We start from the raw sequence: 19,034 nt of genomic DNA, 5'->3' as shown, positions 1-19,034 counted from the left end.
CATCCATTCATTTTCCAGTTTCTAGCCACTACAAACAGGGCTGCTACAAACATTTTGGCACATACAGGTCCCTTTCCCTTCTTTAGTATCTCTTTGGGATATAAGCCCAATAGAAACACTGCTGGATCAAAGGGTATGCACAATTTGATAATTTTTTGGGCATAATTCCAGATTGCTCTCCAGAATGGTTGGATTCGTTCACAACTCCACCAACAATGCATTGGTGTCCCAGTTTTCTCGCATCCCCTCCAACATTCATCATTATTTTTTCCTGTCATCTTAGCCAATCTGACAGGTGTGTAGTGGTATCTCAGAGTTGTCTTAATTTGCATTTCTCTGATCAATAATGATTTGGAACACTCTTTCATATGAGTGGTAATAGTTTCAATTTCATCCTCTGAAAATTGTCTGTTCATATCCTTTGACCATTTATCAATTGGAGAATGGCTTGATTTCTTCTAAATTTGAGTCAGTTCTCTATATATTTTGGAAATGAGGCCTTTATCAGAACCTTTAACTGTGAAGATGTTTTCCCAGTTTGTTGCTTCCCTTCTAATCTTGTTTGCATTAGTTCCCATTTTACTGTTAACACACTTTTCTTTATCTTAGACCATGTCCTCTCACACTGCTTTCCCTTTCTGGGGTGGTCAGGTTTCCCTGTGTTCAAGAAAACGGGGCATCGGGTTTCCCTCTCTGCTATCAGATATACTTTTCCTCATAACTCCAACCCACTAAGCCAGAAGGAGCAGACACGCTTTAACTCTCTCATGAGACTGTTAGCATTCCTCCTGACTTCAACACTCAATCTTTCCTTCTTTGGGATACACTCTGCCCATTTTCAAGAGCTTATCTGAGATCCTCCCTACAATAATGGCCCAGAGGGAGATTCTTTCTCCTTTCTCAAGTTCAATCTTTCTCTCTTCCCCAAAAATCTAGTTGGAAATTTCAATATACATGTCAATGTCACTTCAGCACACTGAATCATCAGCTTCCTTAATCCTCACTGACATACACACTGATTCAACTCAGCAGAGACAGTCACACCTCAGATCTTATCATCTGCTAGTAAATGATTTATAATGGCAACTCTGAAATTCCTCCCCAATCACCTCTCCTCTCCCTCCTCATCCTGCTTTAGTGCAAAACCTGGCCCCCACGCCTCTGGAAATCTTCAACTGCCCTCAAAGTTCAATTCTGATGGTATCTTCTGCTGAGCTCCCAAATCGTCAGAACTCTTCTGCTTCCCTAAAGTTATCTTTAACTTATTTATCTGTGCAAATGTAGTATTCCATCTCTAAGCTCCTTGGCTATTTGCTTTGTTTCTGAATCACTAGCAATCAGTACAATGCTATATTTAGGCTGGTTGCAAGGAAAAACTTCCTAATAATTAGAGCTGTCCGAAACCAGAATGGATTATCTTGGGAAGTAGGGGCACTCCTCCTCTGGAAGTCTTTAAACAAAGGTTGGATATGTTGTAGAAGAAATTTTTCTGAGGAAACATGTTGGATGGCCACTGCAGTCCCTTCAAATTTTCAAAATGTGATCTGTCATAGCTTGTGCTCTTTTGGGTCAACATGATGTGATGAGGCAAAAGTGTGTATTCACTGAAATTCTTAATTACCTTACTGAGACAGTACCATTTGAGCACAACCCACACAACCTTTATTGGCTGAATTCTCATGCAAAAAAAAATATGGCAACTTGATATTAATTTTTAATAATATATTTGGTTTCTATCTTTTAACTTAACTCTTTCGGGGAGAGGGTCTTGTGTTTTGTTTTGTTTTTTAAACTTTTTGGACTGTATCTAATATTTGTTGGTACCTTATCTGCAACTTGCAATCTCAGAGGACTGCTTAAATCACTGAGAGAAGTGATTTGCTCTGAACCACATAGCCAGTAAGGCCTGGAGACAGAGCATGAACCTAAGACTTCCAAGGATAGCTCTATAGTCTCCAAGATATGTTGCCTTAAGTACACTTCCCTTAGGATCTACCTTGCTACTTTTCTCTTGACCTTCATTTCAGCTGAGCTAAATGTATTTAAAACTGTGAAGACACTGTCCTTGGTTTGATTTAGCCAATGTTCTATTGAGTACAGTAATTTAAAAATCCCAACTTAAAGAATCTTAAAGAAAGACTAACTAAACCTTTAAGTTTTTCTTTGGAAGTCTCATCAGGGGCCTGGTTACAAAAAAAACAATTCTTCTTTCCCCATTCTCTTACTAGAAAAACCAAAAGAAGTAAACAATGGAATATGACTCCATTTTGAGAGTCCTGGAGATCTAAATTTCAGAATACAGAGAGGTTGGGAGCTCAGAAAAGCTGCCTAACTATAATAGCTGCTAAAAGAAATTAAAGGCAAACAGAAGGGATACTCTTTGATGGTTAAGAAGTCATTAATACCTATATTCCAATAAAGATCTTATAGTAGACATTCATTCATGCAATAAATATTATTTATGAGGTATAAGGAGATAGGACCTAAGAATAAGTCCTGAAGCAGATCAGTGGGCAAAGGAAAAGTTTAGGTAAGTCTTAGTTAAATAAAGTAAATTAACATATGGAAAACATTTTATGAATCTTAATAGCTACCATTTATATGGATAGGGTTTTATTAGTTGACAAGTAAGAGCAAGTTCAATGATAAGAGTTAATAATTTAAACTCAGGTAGGTGTCGAAATATTTTGAACCTTGCTCTAAATTTTATTCCAGTATGAAAATAGAATCTAGAGATTTAAAAAAAAATGTTATTAGTACAACAACAACAATTATTTTGTACCCAACAAATTGAATGGACAGCTATTTTCAGCTATCCATATTTGAAGAATACTGAGTTTATAAATTGCAAAATGGTACCATAATTGACTTGGTGGTAATTAAAGAAAAAGTATCGGATCTAGGAAGAATTAAACTCTAAGAGGATTTTCTTTGGATTCTCAATCTTTGGAGGACTCTGAATGTAAATAGGACAAGTAAATCTCTGAACCTTAAACAGAAAAGATTTTTAAGATCATCCTCATTTTTTTTTTTTTTTTGCCTCATATGGCAAAACTCAAGTAGAAAAGGAAAAAAAAAAAAAAAAAAAAAAGAGCTACCTTCTCAGCCATTACTGAAGCAAAGAGGAATCGTCCCCCCAAGCCAAAAGAATAGATTTTTACTCCAATGGTCTTGATGCTTTTGCCAAAATCAGAGGTTCTTCTTAATTCCAATACTCCAAGATCAGCTTCTTAAGGAAAACAAAATGTGAATTAACAATTTTGCAAAATGATGCAGGTTAAAGTGGTTTTGAATTCTTTTTTACAGGTAACAATGTACAGTACAAAATAATTGCCATTGGGCTGCTCTGAGCTTATGTGTAATTATAGAATGCCTACTATGAATAAGGAAGAATTGATCAAGTTATGATGCTGATGTGATATACTATCATATGGGAGATTATATATCATGTGCTTATTTCTATTAACAAATGTTTTATATTTGTCACAAAAAAAGCACACACATATCGTGTATACTTTGCACACAATAATGCACTATTGGTGGAATTGTGTACTGGTCCAATCTTTCTGAAAAACAATTTGGAACTATACTAAAAACTTCATACAAATTTTTTGTCTCAGTAATACCACTAACTAGCCATAGATTAAGGGGTCAAAGATAGATAATTCCTACATATCAAAAATATTTATACCGGTACTTTTTGAAGTAACAAGGCCCTCAAAGGAAAAGAGAAGCTTATCTGTTGAAGAGAATGACTGTACAAACTGTAGTATATCCATGAAATGGAGTATTATTGTACCATATGAAATGAAGGATGTGAAGAATTAGAAAGAACTTGGGATGACTTGTATAAAGCAGAATCAGGAAAACAATAAATATGAAAACTATACTAATGCCCACAAAGGAAAACTACATTGAAAGATGTCAGAATTTGGATTAAGGTCCTGTTCAATTAGAGGAACGATGGCAAAGTACATCTTTCTCCTCTTGTTGGGAGTATGTGGAAGGAGGCACTGTTCAGGTATCACCAATGTGATTTGTTTTGTTTGTATTATTTGCTACAAGAGATGGTGGCAGGGGGTTAGAGGGGAAGTGCCTTTGGGAAGAAAAAAAATATTTAAAACATTTAAAATGAAAATACAACAAAATAAAAAGTACCCTTTCCTTCAAAGTTAGGGCAGCAAAATCTGGCTACCATTTTCTGAAGCTTCACTTTCCACCCAGCAGACTGACAGAGACATCAAGAGGTGGAATGGTCAGTGATGGAGTGACTGCAGAAAGCTTGAAGTTGGTGAAGCTGAGTGTCGGTCTGATCTTTCCAAGACAATTACAAGGGTCATCTTTCCATCCTGGGACCCCACATCCAGAGACATTCGCTAAGGTTCCACTTCCACCAGAAAATATGGGCAAAATGTAACCTTATTGACCACATAAACAATGAGATTCTGAAGAATCTTTGTAGGAAGCTTGAAGTGAACTTACATTTAGTAAGTAAAATCAACAGAACTAAAAGAAGCAGATACACTATGGCTGCAAAAATATACGTGGAAAAATGCCAACAAAATGGACTGCTGTCCAGTGATAGGGACCAATGGTGGTCCTGAGGAAGAGAACATGTGCCTCCTTTCCTTCTCTCACAGGGAAGGGCCTACAGGTTTGGAACACTGTCTATACTATCAGATTTGGTCACTGGGGATAGCTAGTTCTGTTGGCCTGGCTTTTCTATCTCTTTTTTATTCTTTGTCACATGGAATTGCTCTGTGAATAGAGGAGGAGAAAGGGATGTATTTGGAAATGAACATACAAAAACACTAACAAAATGTTTTTAAAAGAAACTTTGTTCTGACAAAACCATAAACATGCTCTTTGAAATTAATTCAATTTGCTCTTATTAATAAAGAAAATAGCAAACTTTTGCCTTAACCATTTTCAAAAATAACAAAAAAAATTACCTACTCTACATGTCAGCAAAAAGTATTTTAACTATATCATAATTTGGTTTAAGACTTTCCAATATGTTAAGCTTAGTTTTACACCAATAGATTGGTGGTAAAATTCCTGCCTGCAACATGGGAAACTTGGGTTTGTTTTCTGGCCAATACAACTTTCTTTTGGGGGCCTAGGATGTAAAAATGCAAATCTGTTGAATTGACTTAAAAGTTTCTTCCAAGGTTCCATCTTCTTCAGTCCAAATGGTTTCCAGTGGGCACAGAATCAGAGATTGGCTAGTCCAATTCCCTTATTTAACTAATGAGGAAACTAAGGTCCAGGCAAGCTGAGGGATTTAGTTAAGGCAGCACAACTAGTTCCAAAGCCTGGATGAGATCTTCATTTCCCTGGGGCTGGGTCCTTGATGACATGCATCCTAATGAGACATCCTTTCCAGAAATGAGACATACTTACTGCAGGAGCCATTCACATAGGTAGTGAAGAAGATGGTGTTTTGTGATCCCCTAAAACAAGGCAAAGAAAGAAAAATATTGAAGTTCAAATCTGCCACCTATGTTGTCTCTCTGACAAACAAGTTAATGCAGGTCTGCCAGGCCCCAATTCTCCTGCAGCCATCTCCTCCCTGGCTCCTCCAACCTTTCCGCCCATGGGACAATTAACTTCTTAGGTTTTCAGTTTCCTCATCAGTAAAGTGCAGGAGTCTGGACCTCTCTCTAAAGGTCCAGAGACCTTTATTTTTTCAACTCTAAAATCACAGGTCAAACACAGCAGGGGACATTGAGGGCTGGAGCCTTAGGCTGGAGACCTGTGCCTTGTGTGACCTGAATCAATCACTCCCCAGCACCCAGTTTCCTCGATGACACAAGAATCAATAAGTACTCATGTCTCTTCCAACTCAACATCTGGGATCATATGATCCATACATCTTCCCAATTCATTCAGGGACCAACAAAAAATGGTCCCAACCTATCAAGCTAATTAAATAACAGTTTGAAGATGTTTTTAAATCTTCTTTTCTCCGAGGCAATTGGGGTTAAGTGACTCGCCCAGGGTCACACAGCTAGGAAGTGTTAAGTGTCTGAGGCCAGAATTGAACTCAGGTTAAATGAATTAAAGTTAAACTCCAGGTAACTGAGTTAAAAACATCCACGATGTTTTTAAATCTTAAAAAGGATCTATGATTTCATTCATTTGGGGGGCTCCTTTCACCAAGGCAATAGATAAATCCTTGGGAGATGCCTCATGCACATAAAAATTAAGTGATCTGGGGCAGCTAGCACAGTGGAAACAGCACCAGCCCTGAAGTCAGGAGGACCTGAATTCACATCTGGTCTCAGACACTTAACACTTACTGGCTGTGTGACTCTGGGCAAGTCACTTAACCTCAACTGCCTCAGGGGGGAAAAAAATTAAGTGACTTGTTCCAGTGTGACACAGAAAACACATAGGAGGAATCTGAATTTAGATTTCTAGACTCCAAGCATAATACCCACTATACATACAGGGCAACCTCTATTTTTGAACCTTAAATATATTAATAAATTAATAAAATAAATATTAATAAGGATAATTAATAAGATATTAATAACTTAAAGGTATCATTCAGTTTTATCTCTTATTCTTTCCCCCAGGAAAATCTTTTGTAGTCAAATTTTATGAACCCACTATAGCTGGCATCTTTTTGTTTGTTTATTCTGTTCTCTTCCCTTAAATGTCCTTTCCTAAGCATCAAAATCTTATTATCCCTCAAAAAATCAGTTCAAAACTATCTGTTCCACAGACCCTTCCTTGCCCTTATGATAGAAGGTAAGCTTCTTAAGAGCAAAGTTGTTTCATTTTTGTCTCTATAGTTCCAGAGCCTGGCACCTCCTTTCATATCCTCCTACATTCCCTTCTCAAGTTTGCCAAGTTTCCTGAACATGGGGCTGCCTCTTGGTGCCCTTTGTTGTGCCCCATATACACTTGTGTACATACTGAGGCCTCCAAAAGGATCCAGGTATGGAACAAGCATATCTATAAGGGGTCTAGATCCACGATCAAATGATTCTTCTTTTGTAAAGGGTAGGATTAGGGGATATAAACACTGGAGATCAGTAGCACTGAAGATGAGCTCAATGTATCTAAGCAGAAAGATGAAAATTTAGGGCAATGTGGAAGTTAGCCAGAGTGCTGAAATAGTACTTGAATTTTATATAAGGTAGTCGGTGTGGGAAGCTACTGAGATTATCTGGAGGAAATGTCAGGCAAGGTCATGCTTGCTTGAATTAAAAATTAGATTACATAGCAAAATATCAAATGCAAAACGTATCCCCAGATGTTCTGTGAACACCATACCTTGCAAAACAGCATTAGTCACATGCCAATTATGAGCACAGAAGGTCTGTTTTTCTAAGGTAGCCCATTGAAACAAGATTTGGGCTAAGGGCACACACTGATGACCTTATTTCAACAAAAGCTAGCCCATGTAAAGGGCTACCAATATTTTAAGAATGGCAACTGAATAAGGACTCTGAATTATTGAAAATTATAACTTTAGGTCTAGGGTCTAATTTTTCTGTATTTAAATCTTTTGCTAAAAGATTAAGTAGAATTTCTCATTAAGTAATGCTATTGTGACTTCAATCTGAGGCTTTTGCAAGTTACCTGGAATTTCAACTTACAGGTGCCACTCTGAAATCTAGCTGTCCACTTAGAAACCTTCATAGAAAGATAATGCGGAATGTTGGAGGGGATGTGGGGAAACAGGGACACTCATACATTGTTGGTGGAATTGTGAACACATCCAGCCATTCTGGAGAGCAATTTGGATCTATGCTCAAAAAGTTATCAAACTGTGCATTCCCTTTGATCCAGCAGTGTTTCTACTGGGCTTATACCCCAAAGAGATACTAAAGAAAGGAAAGGGACCGGTATGTGCCAAAATGTTTGTGGCAGCCCTGTTTGTAGTGGCTAGAAGCTGGAAAATGAATGGATGCCCATCAATTGGAGAATGGTTGAGTAAATTGTGGTATATGAACGTTGTGGAATATTATTGTTCTGTAAGGAATGACCAGCAGGATGAATACAGAGAGGACTGGCGAGACTTACATGAACTGATGCTGAGTGAAATGAGCAGAACCAGGAGATCATTATATACTTCAACAATGATACTGTTTGAGGATGTATTCTGATGGAAGTGGATCTCTTCGATAAAGAGAGCTAATTCAGTCTCAATTGATCAAGGATGGACAGAAGCAGCTACACCCAAAGAAAAAACACTAGGAAATGAATGTAAACTGCTTGCATTTTTGTTTTTCTTCCAGGGTTATTTATACCTTCTGAATCCAATTTTCCCTGTGCAACAAGAAAACTGTTTGGTTCTGCACACATATATTGTATCTAGCATATACTGTAACCTATTTAACATGTAAAGGACTGCTTGTCATCTGGGGGAGGGAGTGGAGGGAGGGAGGGGAAAAATCGGAACAGAAGTGAGTGCAAGGGATAATGCAGGGTAAAAAATTACCCTGGCATGGGTTCTGTCAATAAAAAGTTATTTAAAAAAAAAAAAGAAACCTTCATAGAAAAGAGGGTATTAGATCTGAACCTGTCTGCTTGGGAATAAAAACTCCATAATTTCTAGTGGACAAAACTAAATTACTAAGTTCTGACATGAGCAGCTAGATGGTACAGTAGATAAAGCACTGGGTTTTGAGTCAAGAAGAACTGAGTTCAAATCCTGACTCAGAGCCCTACTAGGCATGTAAGCCTTAACAACTCACTCTGTTTGCTTCAGTTTCCATATCTGTAAAATGAGCTGAAGAAGGAAATAGCAAACTGCTCTAGTATCTTTGCCAAGAAAATGCTAAAAGGGGTCACCAAGAGTCAGACGTGACTAAAACAACTGAACAATAACAATAACAACAAAAAAATGGAACTGATAAAATGTGGATTTTTGAAAATGAAAAGACAAGAAACTAAGAGAAAATTTTTCTGCGGCAAATATAGCTGACAAAAATTTGACATCTTAACTCTAAAGAACTAATAAGGATACAAATTAATAAAAACCACTTCCATTCTCCAATTAAAAAAATGATTTAAGGGCAATCTTTGAATGTGGAAATATTAAAAAACACTTTTCAAACTCTAGTAATCACAGAAATGTAAATTAAAACAGCTTTAAGATCCCATATTATATTCATTAAATGGACAAAATAGCAAAAAATTATTGTGAGCCCTACAATCTTGTTAAGACTACAAATTTATGCCGGATTTATGGCAAAAGCATCGTGGCCAGAGCAACCCAAGATACAAAAACTGACCACATGATTATCAAGTTATTAAAAGAAAAAAAACACCTATCTATTAAAAAATATTCATAACAACTTTATCTGGAAAGAGTGAAAAGTTGAAACCAGAATAGTCTAAGCACTGGGACATGGCTAAATAAACTGTGGCCAATCAACATTAATGAAATACTTCAGTGCCTGAGGGATCTGTAATTTGGTGGCCATTTTTTTATAACTCAATGGATGATATTAGACAGCTGTTGATTTCAAATATCACAAAGTCATAAGAAGCAACAAATATGAAGTAGATTGTAAAAATTAGGAAAGATACAAAATTAAACAAAACCAGAAAGGAAGGAGAACACATACATTTACCATGACCATACAGAAACAGCAATAAAGCTTTTTAAATATGCAAGAGAGGTCAGAAAGCAAACTAGCAGTGGCTTGTTCAAAGTGTTTGTTAAATACATTTTCTATTTTGATCAAAATGTTGTTTGAATTTTATGATTATACTCCATATTCTATTTATTTGTATTTGTTGCGTGGGATCATTTTGTAGTAAGACAAAACTAACCAAAAAACCCCCAAAAAACAAAACAAAACATCGCCATAATAAGTTAGCAAGCAGCTATCATCAGTATAGGCACTGGAATATTGAAGTTAGAAATAACTATAAGAGACAAATCCTTGCATTGGATATAAGATTTAATGGATTTTATTTATTTTTAACACAAAGCACTTTGATTTTAAAGATTAGGAAAGAGCAAGTGTGCTAGCATCTGATTTATCTTGAAGGGATAATCTCTTTCCTCATTATTTAGCTGCTTTTAAAAATGTCTACAACTTTTAATTTTAAAAATTATTTGGAACTAGGGTAGGGTTATATCATGAGAATAAGAAGAGTATACATATACTAATTCTTATACAGCATTGTAAAGGAATTTGATGGTCTGTAAGAATATTTTCCAATCATTGAAGTTCATACCAAAGTCTTTTGTTTTTAGTATTGTTTAATCAAAATCTCACTAAAAGGTATTAATACATATCCTTGTCTTCCAATTAACAAGCAGAAAATATATTTTCTTGACATATTCAATTCTTGTATCAATATTGTAGAAACACTGATGGTTTTACTGGCTACTGAGTTGTATAAAATTGTTCACCCTGATACTTATGTGACCTCTCATTGCTATACTTTTTGAGTTCCTGTATTTGCTTTTTCCTATCTCAAGTTATATAACAATTCTTACATTTTTAGTATACTTGTCCCTCATAGCTTATTCCCTTCTAATCTAATGTAGGTTGGGAAATCTCATAGCTAAATTTAGAAGAATTGGGTATAAACAATTTTAGCAAGATCCTGAAAGGCTCTCCTGCCAGAAAATCTTAAGAGCTGAGAAAGACAAGACAGACACACACACACACACACACACACACACACACACACACACACACGTCACCCTCAATTAGTTACTTACCATTTGGCCAAACACACTGCTTTGTGGATTTCTTCCCATTTCCCCCCAAAGTTCCTTGATATCCATAGGCCATTCTGAAAAATCACAAATTATTGTTAGCCCAAACCGAGCCTAGGGAGCTAGCTAGAGGCACGATATCTGGCCAGAAAGCGCAGTACTGGACTGTGGCTAAGGAGACAAGCTGTTGTGGGCTTTCTTGACATCTGACTAACCAGTCACAGGGAGAGTATCTTCAGGGCCTCCACTTTCCCTTTTTCTGCCCTCTTTTCCTCCATTCTAATTTATTAACTGGTGCGAATTTCTGTGGACTATCTGCTTTTGAAGTTTTCTCTCACTAAGGGAATTCAATAAGGGATTCTCTTGTACAAGTACTGTGCTAGACACTGGCGATATAAAGATAAAAATGAGTGCTTTTGCCCTCAAAGAACTTTGATTTTACTTGGATGGGGAGGAAGAGAACAGAATGGAAAAGCAATAGATTAAGCATTATGTGCCAAGTGCTATATTAAGCAATGGAGATACTTATAGACAAACTCAGCTCACAGGAAACTCACATTCTAATGAGGGGAGATAATACATTATCTATGGGAAGCTTCTCTGGCAGGACCCAAGGAAAGGCCCAGTTAGTCCTTAGGGTATGACAGCAGGGAGGATGAGGAAGCTCAGGAGTTTCTGGGGTACGACAGCACCTCAAGGTCAGATGGGCAAACAAACTCAACTGGAGCACAGAGAACCAATTACAGAGGTATGATGAGAAGAAGAGAGACTGCAGAGGAGTGAGGAGGTAAGAGATAACAAGAGCCTGGACCATAGGAAGCTGTCGAGCAAAGGCCCAGGCAGGCCAGGTGGCTGACCTGATCTGAGACAGAGAAGCAAGAGCCAAGGATGACTCAGAAGCAGTTAACTGGGGTATGGAGGGCTTTGGCAAGTCTGGAGGAGCCCACGGTTGGGGAAAGAGCAAAATGAATTCTGTTTTGAATGTCTCTGAGGTGAGATACCTACCTCAGAGGGAGGGGCCCAGCAGGCAGATCAGGATTTGCTAGAGGTGAGGACAGATCTTAAGAGTGTGACATGTAGATCATCAGCACGGAATAAAATGAATTCATGGGAGCTAATAAGATCCCTTAGAGAGAGTAGTGAACAGAACTGAAGAAGTCTTACAACTGGGCCTGTGGGGCCCACTATAAATTATGTTAACTCATCTCAACTGCGCCCTTCCTGGCCGAGCCAATTCCCTTCTGCCTCTCTCCAAACCTCTTCCTTCCTGGGGCCTTCCATGGCACCCTCTCCACTCCTCTGCTGTGAGGAGAACAGAGGCCATTCACGAGGTGCTCCCTCTTTCCCCATTTTGACATCCCCTCCTCCTTGATACACGACAGGGGGCCTTTCTTCTTGCTAGGCCTCTATAAGCACCCCTGATGCCACCCTCCCAACCTTCCCCAATCCCTCTCTTATCTTCAGTCTCTCCCCATGACTGGCTCCCTTTCTGCTGCCTATAAACCTGTCTAAGCTTCCCTATGCTTAAAAGAGAATCTCGACTGAACTCTAGGATCTTCTGAAACAACAAGCCTACAACCATCCTTCTTTTCACAGCCGAGCTCCTGGAAAGTCTGTCTGCTCTTGGTGCTTCCATGTCTGGCGACTGCTTTCTTTAGGTTTTCTCTTCCTCCTTGTATGACCAGCCTTCCTTGGCCTCCCGTGTGGGATCAGCACGCCCCTAATGGGGCACGTACCCCAAGGCCAGAGCCTGGGCTTACCTCTTTTGTCAGCACTCTCAGCAACCTCACCAACTCGAATGGTTCATGCATTCAGCTACCTCAGGGGCTCAACTATCTGTTGCCAAGTGGTTATTAGGAATTTTGAACAAGATATTCCACAAGCATCTCAAACTCTACTTAAGTCATTATCGTCACCCCTTCCATTCCTCCCTTGTCCCTACATCTCGTATTTCTGTGGATGGCGCCACCTCAGAGACAAAACTAGTCTACTCTACCTTTCTCATCCTTCCTACCTAATCAACTGCCCCCATAACTCCTTATGTTTCTGGTCCTCACCCCAAGTCTGGCTCTCAGGACTTCTCTCTTGGACCATCAGTACCCAAACAGCACCTCTCCCTCCCCCAGTCATTATGCTGGCCTGGAAGGGACTATCTCACTCTCCTGTTTCATAAATCCTAGCAGCTCCCCACTATCTCTACAATAAAATACAAACTTTGACTCTGAAACCTTTTACAACCAGGCCCAGCCCCTTTCCAGCCTTATTATACCTTATTGCCTGCCAAGTACTGTATGCTCCAGCCCAAGCAGCCTCCCTGATAGTCCTAACACAGTGCTCTTATCTCTTCCTCGTAGTCTTTGTCCAGGTGGGAGGTACCCCCAAGACTGGAATATGATCCTTCCTCATAACTGTTTGCTCTTGGAATCCCCAGTTTTTTGAAAACTCAGTTCAAATGCTACTTTCTAAATGAGCAGGTCTGTATTTGGAACAAGTGAATTTATTTTAAAACATTTTGGATAGCTATTTCAATAGAATTGACTTCCTTTTTAATCTTATGTATTTCAAAACATTATTCTAAGAAAAGGTCGACAGGCTTTGGCAGAATGCCTAAAGGAGATATGGGACAAAGTGAAGATCTTCTGCTCTAGATGAAACTTTTACTGACTCCCTGCAACTGCTGGTGACTTTCCCCTCAGAAATTATCTTTTTTGTGTGCACATACTTATATGAACATATTGTCTTCTCCAATAGAATATAAACTCCTTGAAGGTAGGACTACTTCATTTCTACCTTTGTATCCTCAAAGCCTAGTATAAAACCTGGTAGGTAGATAAGAGATACTTAACAAATGCTTGATTGAAAGAATTTAATTTTTTATTAATAAAAACATTTCTTAATAAAAACAGTTCTTTGTTGCTTTAAGAACGTAACAGCAAATGTCATACTTACCTATGGAAATTTTTAAAAGCCAATCTTTGATACACTCTAAAACACACTTTAAGAGACATCTTCATTTTGTGTCCCAAATCAGGGGAAGTGGGGCAACTCAGTAACTTATGAAGTATCCTTCACAAAAAAGAAGGAAGGTAGAACGACATATTTCATACTCCAGGTATAGGAAGTTTAGTACAGAAACATTACACAGATAGTGAAAACCCATTTCAATTTATCTATGCTGAGACCACAAACATATAAGATTTGACTGAACTTACTTCAGAGCTGACAACCAAAAGGTAGTCAGAATTCTGGGGATTATAGGTCATTTGAGTCAGAGGATGAAAAGGAAGATCTGTCTGAACAAAATTCTTTGCAAAGTCAGATGATCTAAAGATTCTTCCTCCATGACTTCCTCCAGACACATCCCCTGTCAAAATTACCTGAAAGAGAAAATGAATCATGAGATCAGGATAAAATCTGCATATAATGTAGAATTTAGCTAAGAACAATCTGAGATCATGAACAAGCATTAGAAGACACCCTGAAGAAAGTTAAAAAGCAACAGGTTAAAATAAATAAGCTTGTTCCTCTATGCTCTTAAATTACAATGTGTGTGCAATCTACAAACTTGAAATGTCAAATACCATTTGATGATTTCTAAGCATTCCATAAATATGAACTAAGTCATATCAATCTTCAGAGTTTGTGTTGTATTCTCTCACTAAAAGGCCGTCTTTGGTGAGTTCATGTGGTGGCACCCACTTATAATCAAAACTGACTTGTAATAAAAGTCTTTTGGTACTTCAATAATTAAACCCTCTTGGACAGAATTTCATCCTAACAGAGCCCTCTTTATTCTGCAATGAACTACAAAGAGAACAGCATTATAGTGAGGTTCAACTGTTTTCAACTGTAGCTTCAACTGTTTTGCTATTTACTACACAGAGTATCAAACACACTATAAAATTAGACATTTAACTCTCCATCTCCATATAAAAGTTTACTGTTGCATTAATGCATTTCTACAGTGATGAAATTTGCCCCCATAGGCATACTATATAAATACTTCAGTATTAGAAAGAAAAGACTCAAACCTTCCCAGAGTTTTCAGGTCCAATAGCCATTCCAAATTCAGTCCGAATGAAAGTATTATTGATGAGATTTGTGATATCCTTAAAGTTCTTTCCATAGTCCTCACTGAATGAGGAAGAGAAAGAGACAGAAAACAAAATCATTTAAAACACAGTTTCTTTCCCAAACGAGGTGCTTTACAATTCTGTAATGCAGAAAGAATACACCTAGAGAAAGTAAAGTTCTTCATGTTAACTTTGAGAATACTTAGCTATTCATTCTGACCACACTCCCAGGAGATAAGGGAAAATAAAAAGGTAGTGAGTGGCTTTATGCAAATCACCTAACCTCTCAGACTCTTATGTCAAAAGGGGAGCATCTTTTGCTCAGAAGGTGATGATGAAAGTAATCTGAAAATCCTGAAAAGCAGATGTAAACAAACATGGGCTATTTTTATTAATATCACTACCATCTCAGTCTAAGTCTTGCTACAGTATATTGCATCATGAATTTTCATAGAATTTAAGCTTCCAATGGCAACTTTAGACTCTTACTACTGGGTAACTAATATGCAATTAAGAAGTAGTTTTCAATGGCTTATTAATAGTACAACCTGAGGCACAAAAGTAAATATTCCATGAATGACGCTTAAGGCAAAGAATAATAAAATAATAGTGCTACAAAGGACCTTAAACATTTAGTTCTATCCCCTAAATTTATATCAAGAAACTGAGAAATAGAAAGGTTAAGTTATTTGCTCAAGATCAAATTTCTGATTAACTGGAAGATTTTCAGTTCAAAACTTGAGTCATTTTAATTTATGTAAGCAAATCATTTATTACAACTTGAGGTCTTCCTTTGTATGAAAATATATGGTAAAAGAAAAAAAAAAAAAAAAACAAGGGACTATGAGCTGAGAAATGAACAGATTTCTGACTCCAGCTAATCTGTACTTGAAGAGGCAGCTTCTCTAGGTGGACAAAGGCTAGCCGGGCCCGAAAGTCACAAAGTCCTGGCTGCTGCTGTGTGTTGCTTGAGTGACAGTGGTCTAATCATTTGACTTCTCAGTGCTAAGCAATTCTCTGAGAGCTGCTGATTTGTGTCAGTGGAAGGAAGTTACTATACCAGTTTCCTACATTGATGGAATGACAGGTATAGCCCCTTCCAAAAGAAAAAGTACCTGTCCCAAAGGATAATACCTTCTAATGGGCAAAATTATCACTCCACATATACATAGGCCTGGGTATTAGCTATACTTTCCCCCTATTCCCCTCTCACTTTGCTGAGGAGAAAGAGCTGAAATTGTCTTGCTGTTAACACAACATAAGTATAAGATAAAAAGGAGATTGAAGAGGGAATGGGTATTACAAACAGATTTCTATCTTACTTCTCTAGAGCTGTGACTCTAAATCAGTATTTATCTTTTGATAGCAGGTGTATACAGAAGCAGAAATTCAGGGGTTAGTTATATTTACGAGTTAAACAGTTCCTGGTTATTATATAAAGCAATCATTAACAGCTTTATGACCTTGCAATGACATGACATGACATGGTTTTAAAACTTTCTGCCTTTATGCCACACCTAAGAAAACTTTGAATGGGATTCAGGTCAGCTTGCTTCTTAAGTATTCGGCACAATAAACAGATATACTCACTCCTCAGAAAAGCAAAGAACAAAAACAAGCCAAACAAACCAAAACTCCAAAACCTGGTCCTATAACCAGCTAAATAGAGAATAATGAAGATTAGTTTGGGAACTGGAAACTTGGAAATGCTGAAGGGTCTTTCTGGATCTGGCAGATTGGCAAGAGCTTTGAATTTAGAAATGGAGGACCTGGGTTCAAATTCTTGCTCAGCCTTTCATTCTGCCTCTATGAGATCTGGAAAGTTGGATAACTTTTGCGGGCTTCAGTTTCTTCTGTGAAGGTTTGAGCTAAAAGAAAACTTGAGGATCAGTATAGCTCTAAAACTATGATCCTATGATATAATTAGAGTTCAAAGTGACCTTGGTAAAGTGACATATCTAAAAAATAGATCTTCTATTCAACAAGAACTGTTTATATTGGCAAAAAAAAAATTCATATGAAACCAGCATGGGAAAGGCCTATGTCACTTGATGTTCAGGCAGCAATGGAAAAACATCTTTTCTTAAGGTTGCATTTTTTCCCCAAAGCAGCCACAATAATGGATAGCACAAAGAAGAAAAAACAAAGAGATGCTCTTATCATGTTCTCTACCTGTTTAGAACCAAGAACATAAAGTTCTATTCAGGACTACACAATGCAGGAGGAATGTCAAGAACTTAAAAAGAACTAGTCACAGAAGATGTAGAAAAACGCAATATTCAGCTTGAACAAGCTGTGTTATACAAGTGTAATAGGATGCTATTGTATTATAAAAAAGACCAACATGAAAATCAAGAAAAATCTTCTAATTTTTATACAATGAATTAACACAATGGTTAAGATAAAGAAATCAAATGGAATATAAACTCTGACTAGAAGAAAATCTGGGGGTAAATATACAGAAAAAAATGCACAGAAAGAACCATAAAGAAGAAATGGAACATTTTTAAAAATCAAAAAATTATAGATAATTTAGGATTTGTTTTTGTGTACCACATGTAGCTGTATTTATTTGAATATTTCTGATGTTGGTCACTAACTTAAAAGTTGTTTTTAAAAAAGAATGAGAGAAGTCATTCCCTTGCTCTTTACTCTGCCACACCTTGATATTAGTCCTATGTAACAAATGGAGTCCCAATCTGCAAAGCAACCTTGTACAAGGTAGTGGAAGCATAGGGCCAAGTAGCATATGTGGCAAGAGCACTGAATTAGAAATTAGGGAAGCCTCACCTTTAAATCATAAGCCTAAAACTGACTGTGCTGTTGTCAGGCAAAGACCAGCCTGAAGAAAAGGGACTTCAGTCTCCCTGCCTGAAAACTCTCCCCACTTTTGCTCTTCTAAGAGCACCAATGTCCCTCCAGGAGTCTTGTGCTAGCCTTCTCTTCCCTCCCTCCACAGAACCAATCATTTGCACAGCCTGCTCCTTAAACCCCTTCTCCATTCCTGCATCATCTCACTTGGGATCTTTGTTATCTCTGGCCTCCTCTTTGGTTTGGGGCCTAAGGACCCTCAGGTTCCAGTCCCTCTTTCTCAGAATCACCAAAGTGATTTTCCTGAGATGTGGATCTAACTATGACCTACACAAACTTCAATGGCTCCCTGCTGCCTCTGGATGAGCTCTTTGTTTAATGCTGGAAGCCCTTTGGCAGTGGCTCTGGCTCAACTCTCCAGGCTGACCACACATACTGCCCATCAGCAACTCTGTACTCCTGCAGAATGGTTCCTGACTGTTGGTTGTACACAATGTTCCATCTGCTGGCTCTGAGCCTTCCATCAGGTTGCCCTCCCTGAGCTTGAAATGCCTCTCCTTTCATTCCCTGGAACCCCTAATTCTAGCTCAAGGAGTTTCAAATTCCCACTATTATGAATGCCCACAGCCCCCTAACTCTACTTCTATTTATTTGTATCTATTCCACATTTACTTCTCTGTGTTTATATTGCATCCTCTATCTCAAATAATATAAATTCACTGAGGATGAGGACTTTCTCATTTCTGGTGCTTAGCATTATGATAAACAGTAGATATTTAATACTTAAAGAATTCTGAAAGAAAATTCACTAATTTTTACAAACATCAAGATCACTTATGTAATGTTTTTAATTACCAATGAAAACTAGATAATTTAACATTAAACTTCCTAAGAAATTTAGATATACACGAATATACATTGAAATAAAATGAGTAGCTATCAAATCTTTCCCGTCCCCTGCCCTCCTCCCCCCCACCCAAAAAAAAAAAGCCATATAGATTGTCTCTGTTTAGGAAGATTCAAAGGAACAAAGAGTTGCAGAAGGAATCTTGCAAGTCATGTAGGTCAAACTTTGATTTACGAATAAAGGATCTAAGGCCCAATGATATGATAGGGGAAGAGCCCAGGTCTTCTAATCTCAAATTCTGGGCTCATTTTTTTTGTACCACACTGCTTAGAACTCAGGACAGCAAACCAAATGAGCTTTAAAATCCTCTTCTAGACCCAAGAAACAATAATTTGTGGTTGCTTTCCAAAACACAATAGACTGTCTCTTGTAAATTGCTAAGAATTCTAAGTAATACTTTCTGGGTCTTACACTGGTATTTACAATTTGCAAACTAATATCACTCTGCCAGAAAGGAAACTATGAAAGTGACTCCTGACCTTGAAGCAGGGGTTCTAGAGTGAATAAGAATGAAGCTTCTCATCTATCTATTGGAAAGCCACTACTG

The 19,034-nt window shown here is 37.8% G+C and overlaps 1 protein-coding gene across 6 annotated transcripts in view; it reads right to left on the bottom strand.

Annotated features, from left to right (window-relative positions):
- SORT1 (sortilin 1) overlaps window positions 1-19,034 on the bottom strand; it is a 72,737-nt gene that overhangs the window by 18,047 nt on the left and 35,656 nt on the right. For 4 of the 6 annotated variants that reach the window (XM_051993148.1, XM_051993149.1, XM_051993151.1 and 1 more), the window contains exons 4-8: window positions 14,728-14,830; window positions 13,909-14,073; window positions 10,700-10,773; window positions 5,404-5,453; window positions 3,099-3,229 (exon numbers count right to left, since the gene is read on the bottom strand). In XM_051993148.1, the coding sequence (XP_051849108.1) occupies window positions 3,099-3,229; window positions 5,404-5,453; window positions 10,700-10,773; window positions 13,909-14,073; window positions 14,728-14,830 (523 nt within the window). The remainder of the gene's footprint in view (window positions 1-3,098; window positions 3,230-5,403; window positions 5,454-10,699; window positions 10,774-13,908; window positions 14,074-14,727; window positions 14,831-19,034) is intronic. The other 2 variants (XM_051993150.1, XM_051993153.1) reach the window with 1 other exon arrangement.

Source organism: Antechinus flavipes, chromosome 4 (genome assembly GCF_016432865.1).
Source record: "Antechinus flavipes isolate AdamAnt ecotype Samford, QLD, Australia chromosome 4, AdamAnt_v2, whole genome shotgun sequence".
In the NCBI taxonomy this organism is placed as follows: domain Eukaryota; kingdom Metazoa; phylum Chordata; class Mammalia; order Dasyuromorphia; family Dasyuridae; genus Antechinus; species Antechinus flavipes.
The sequence above is the reverse complement of the archived record's forward strand: the minus strand, read 5'-3'. Positions and strand labels throughout refer to the sequence as shown.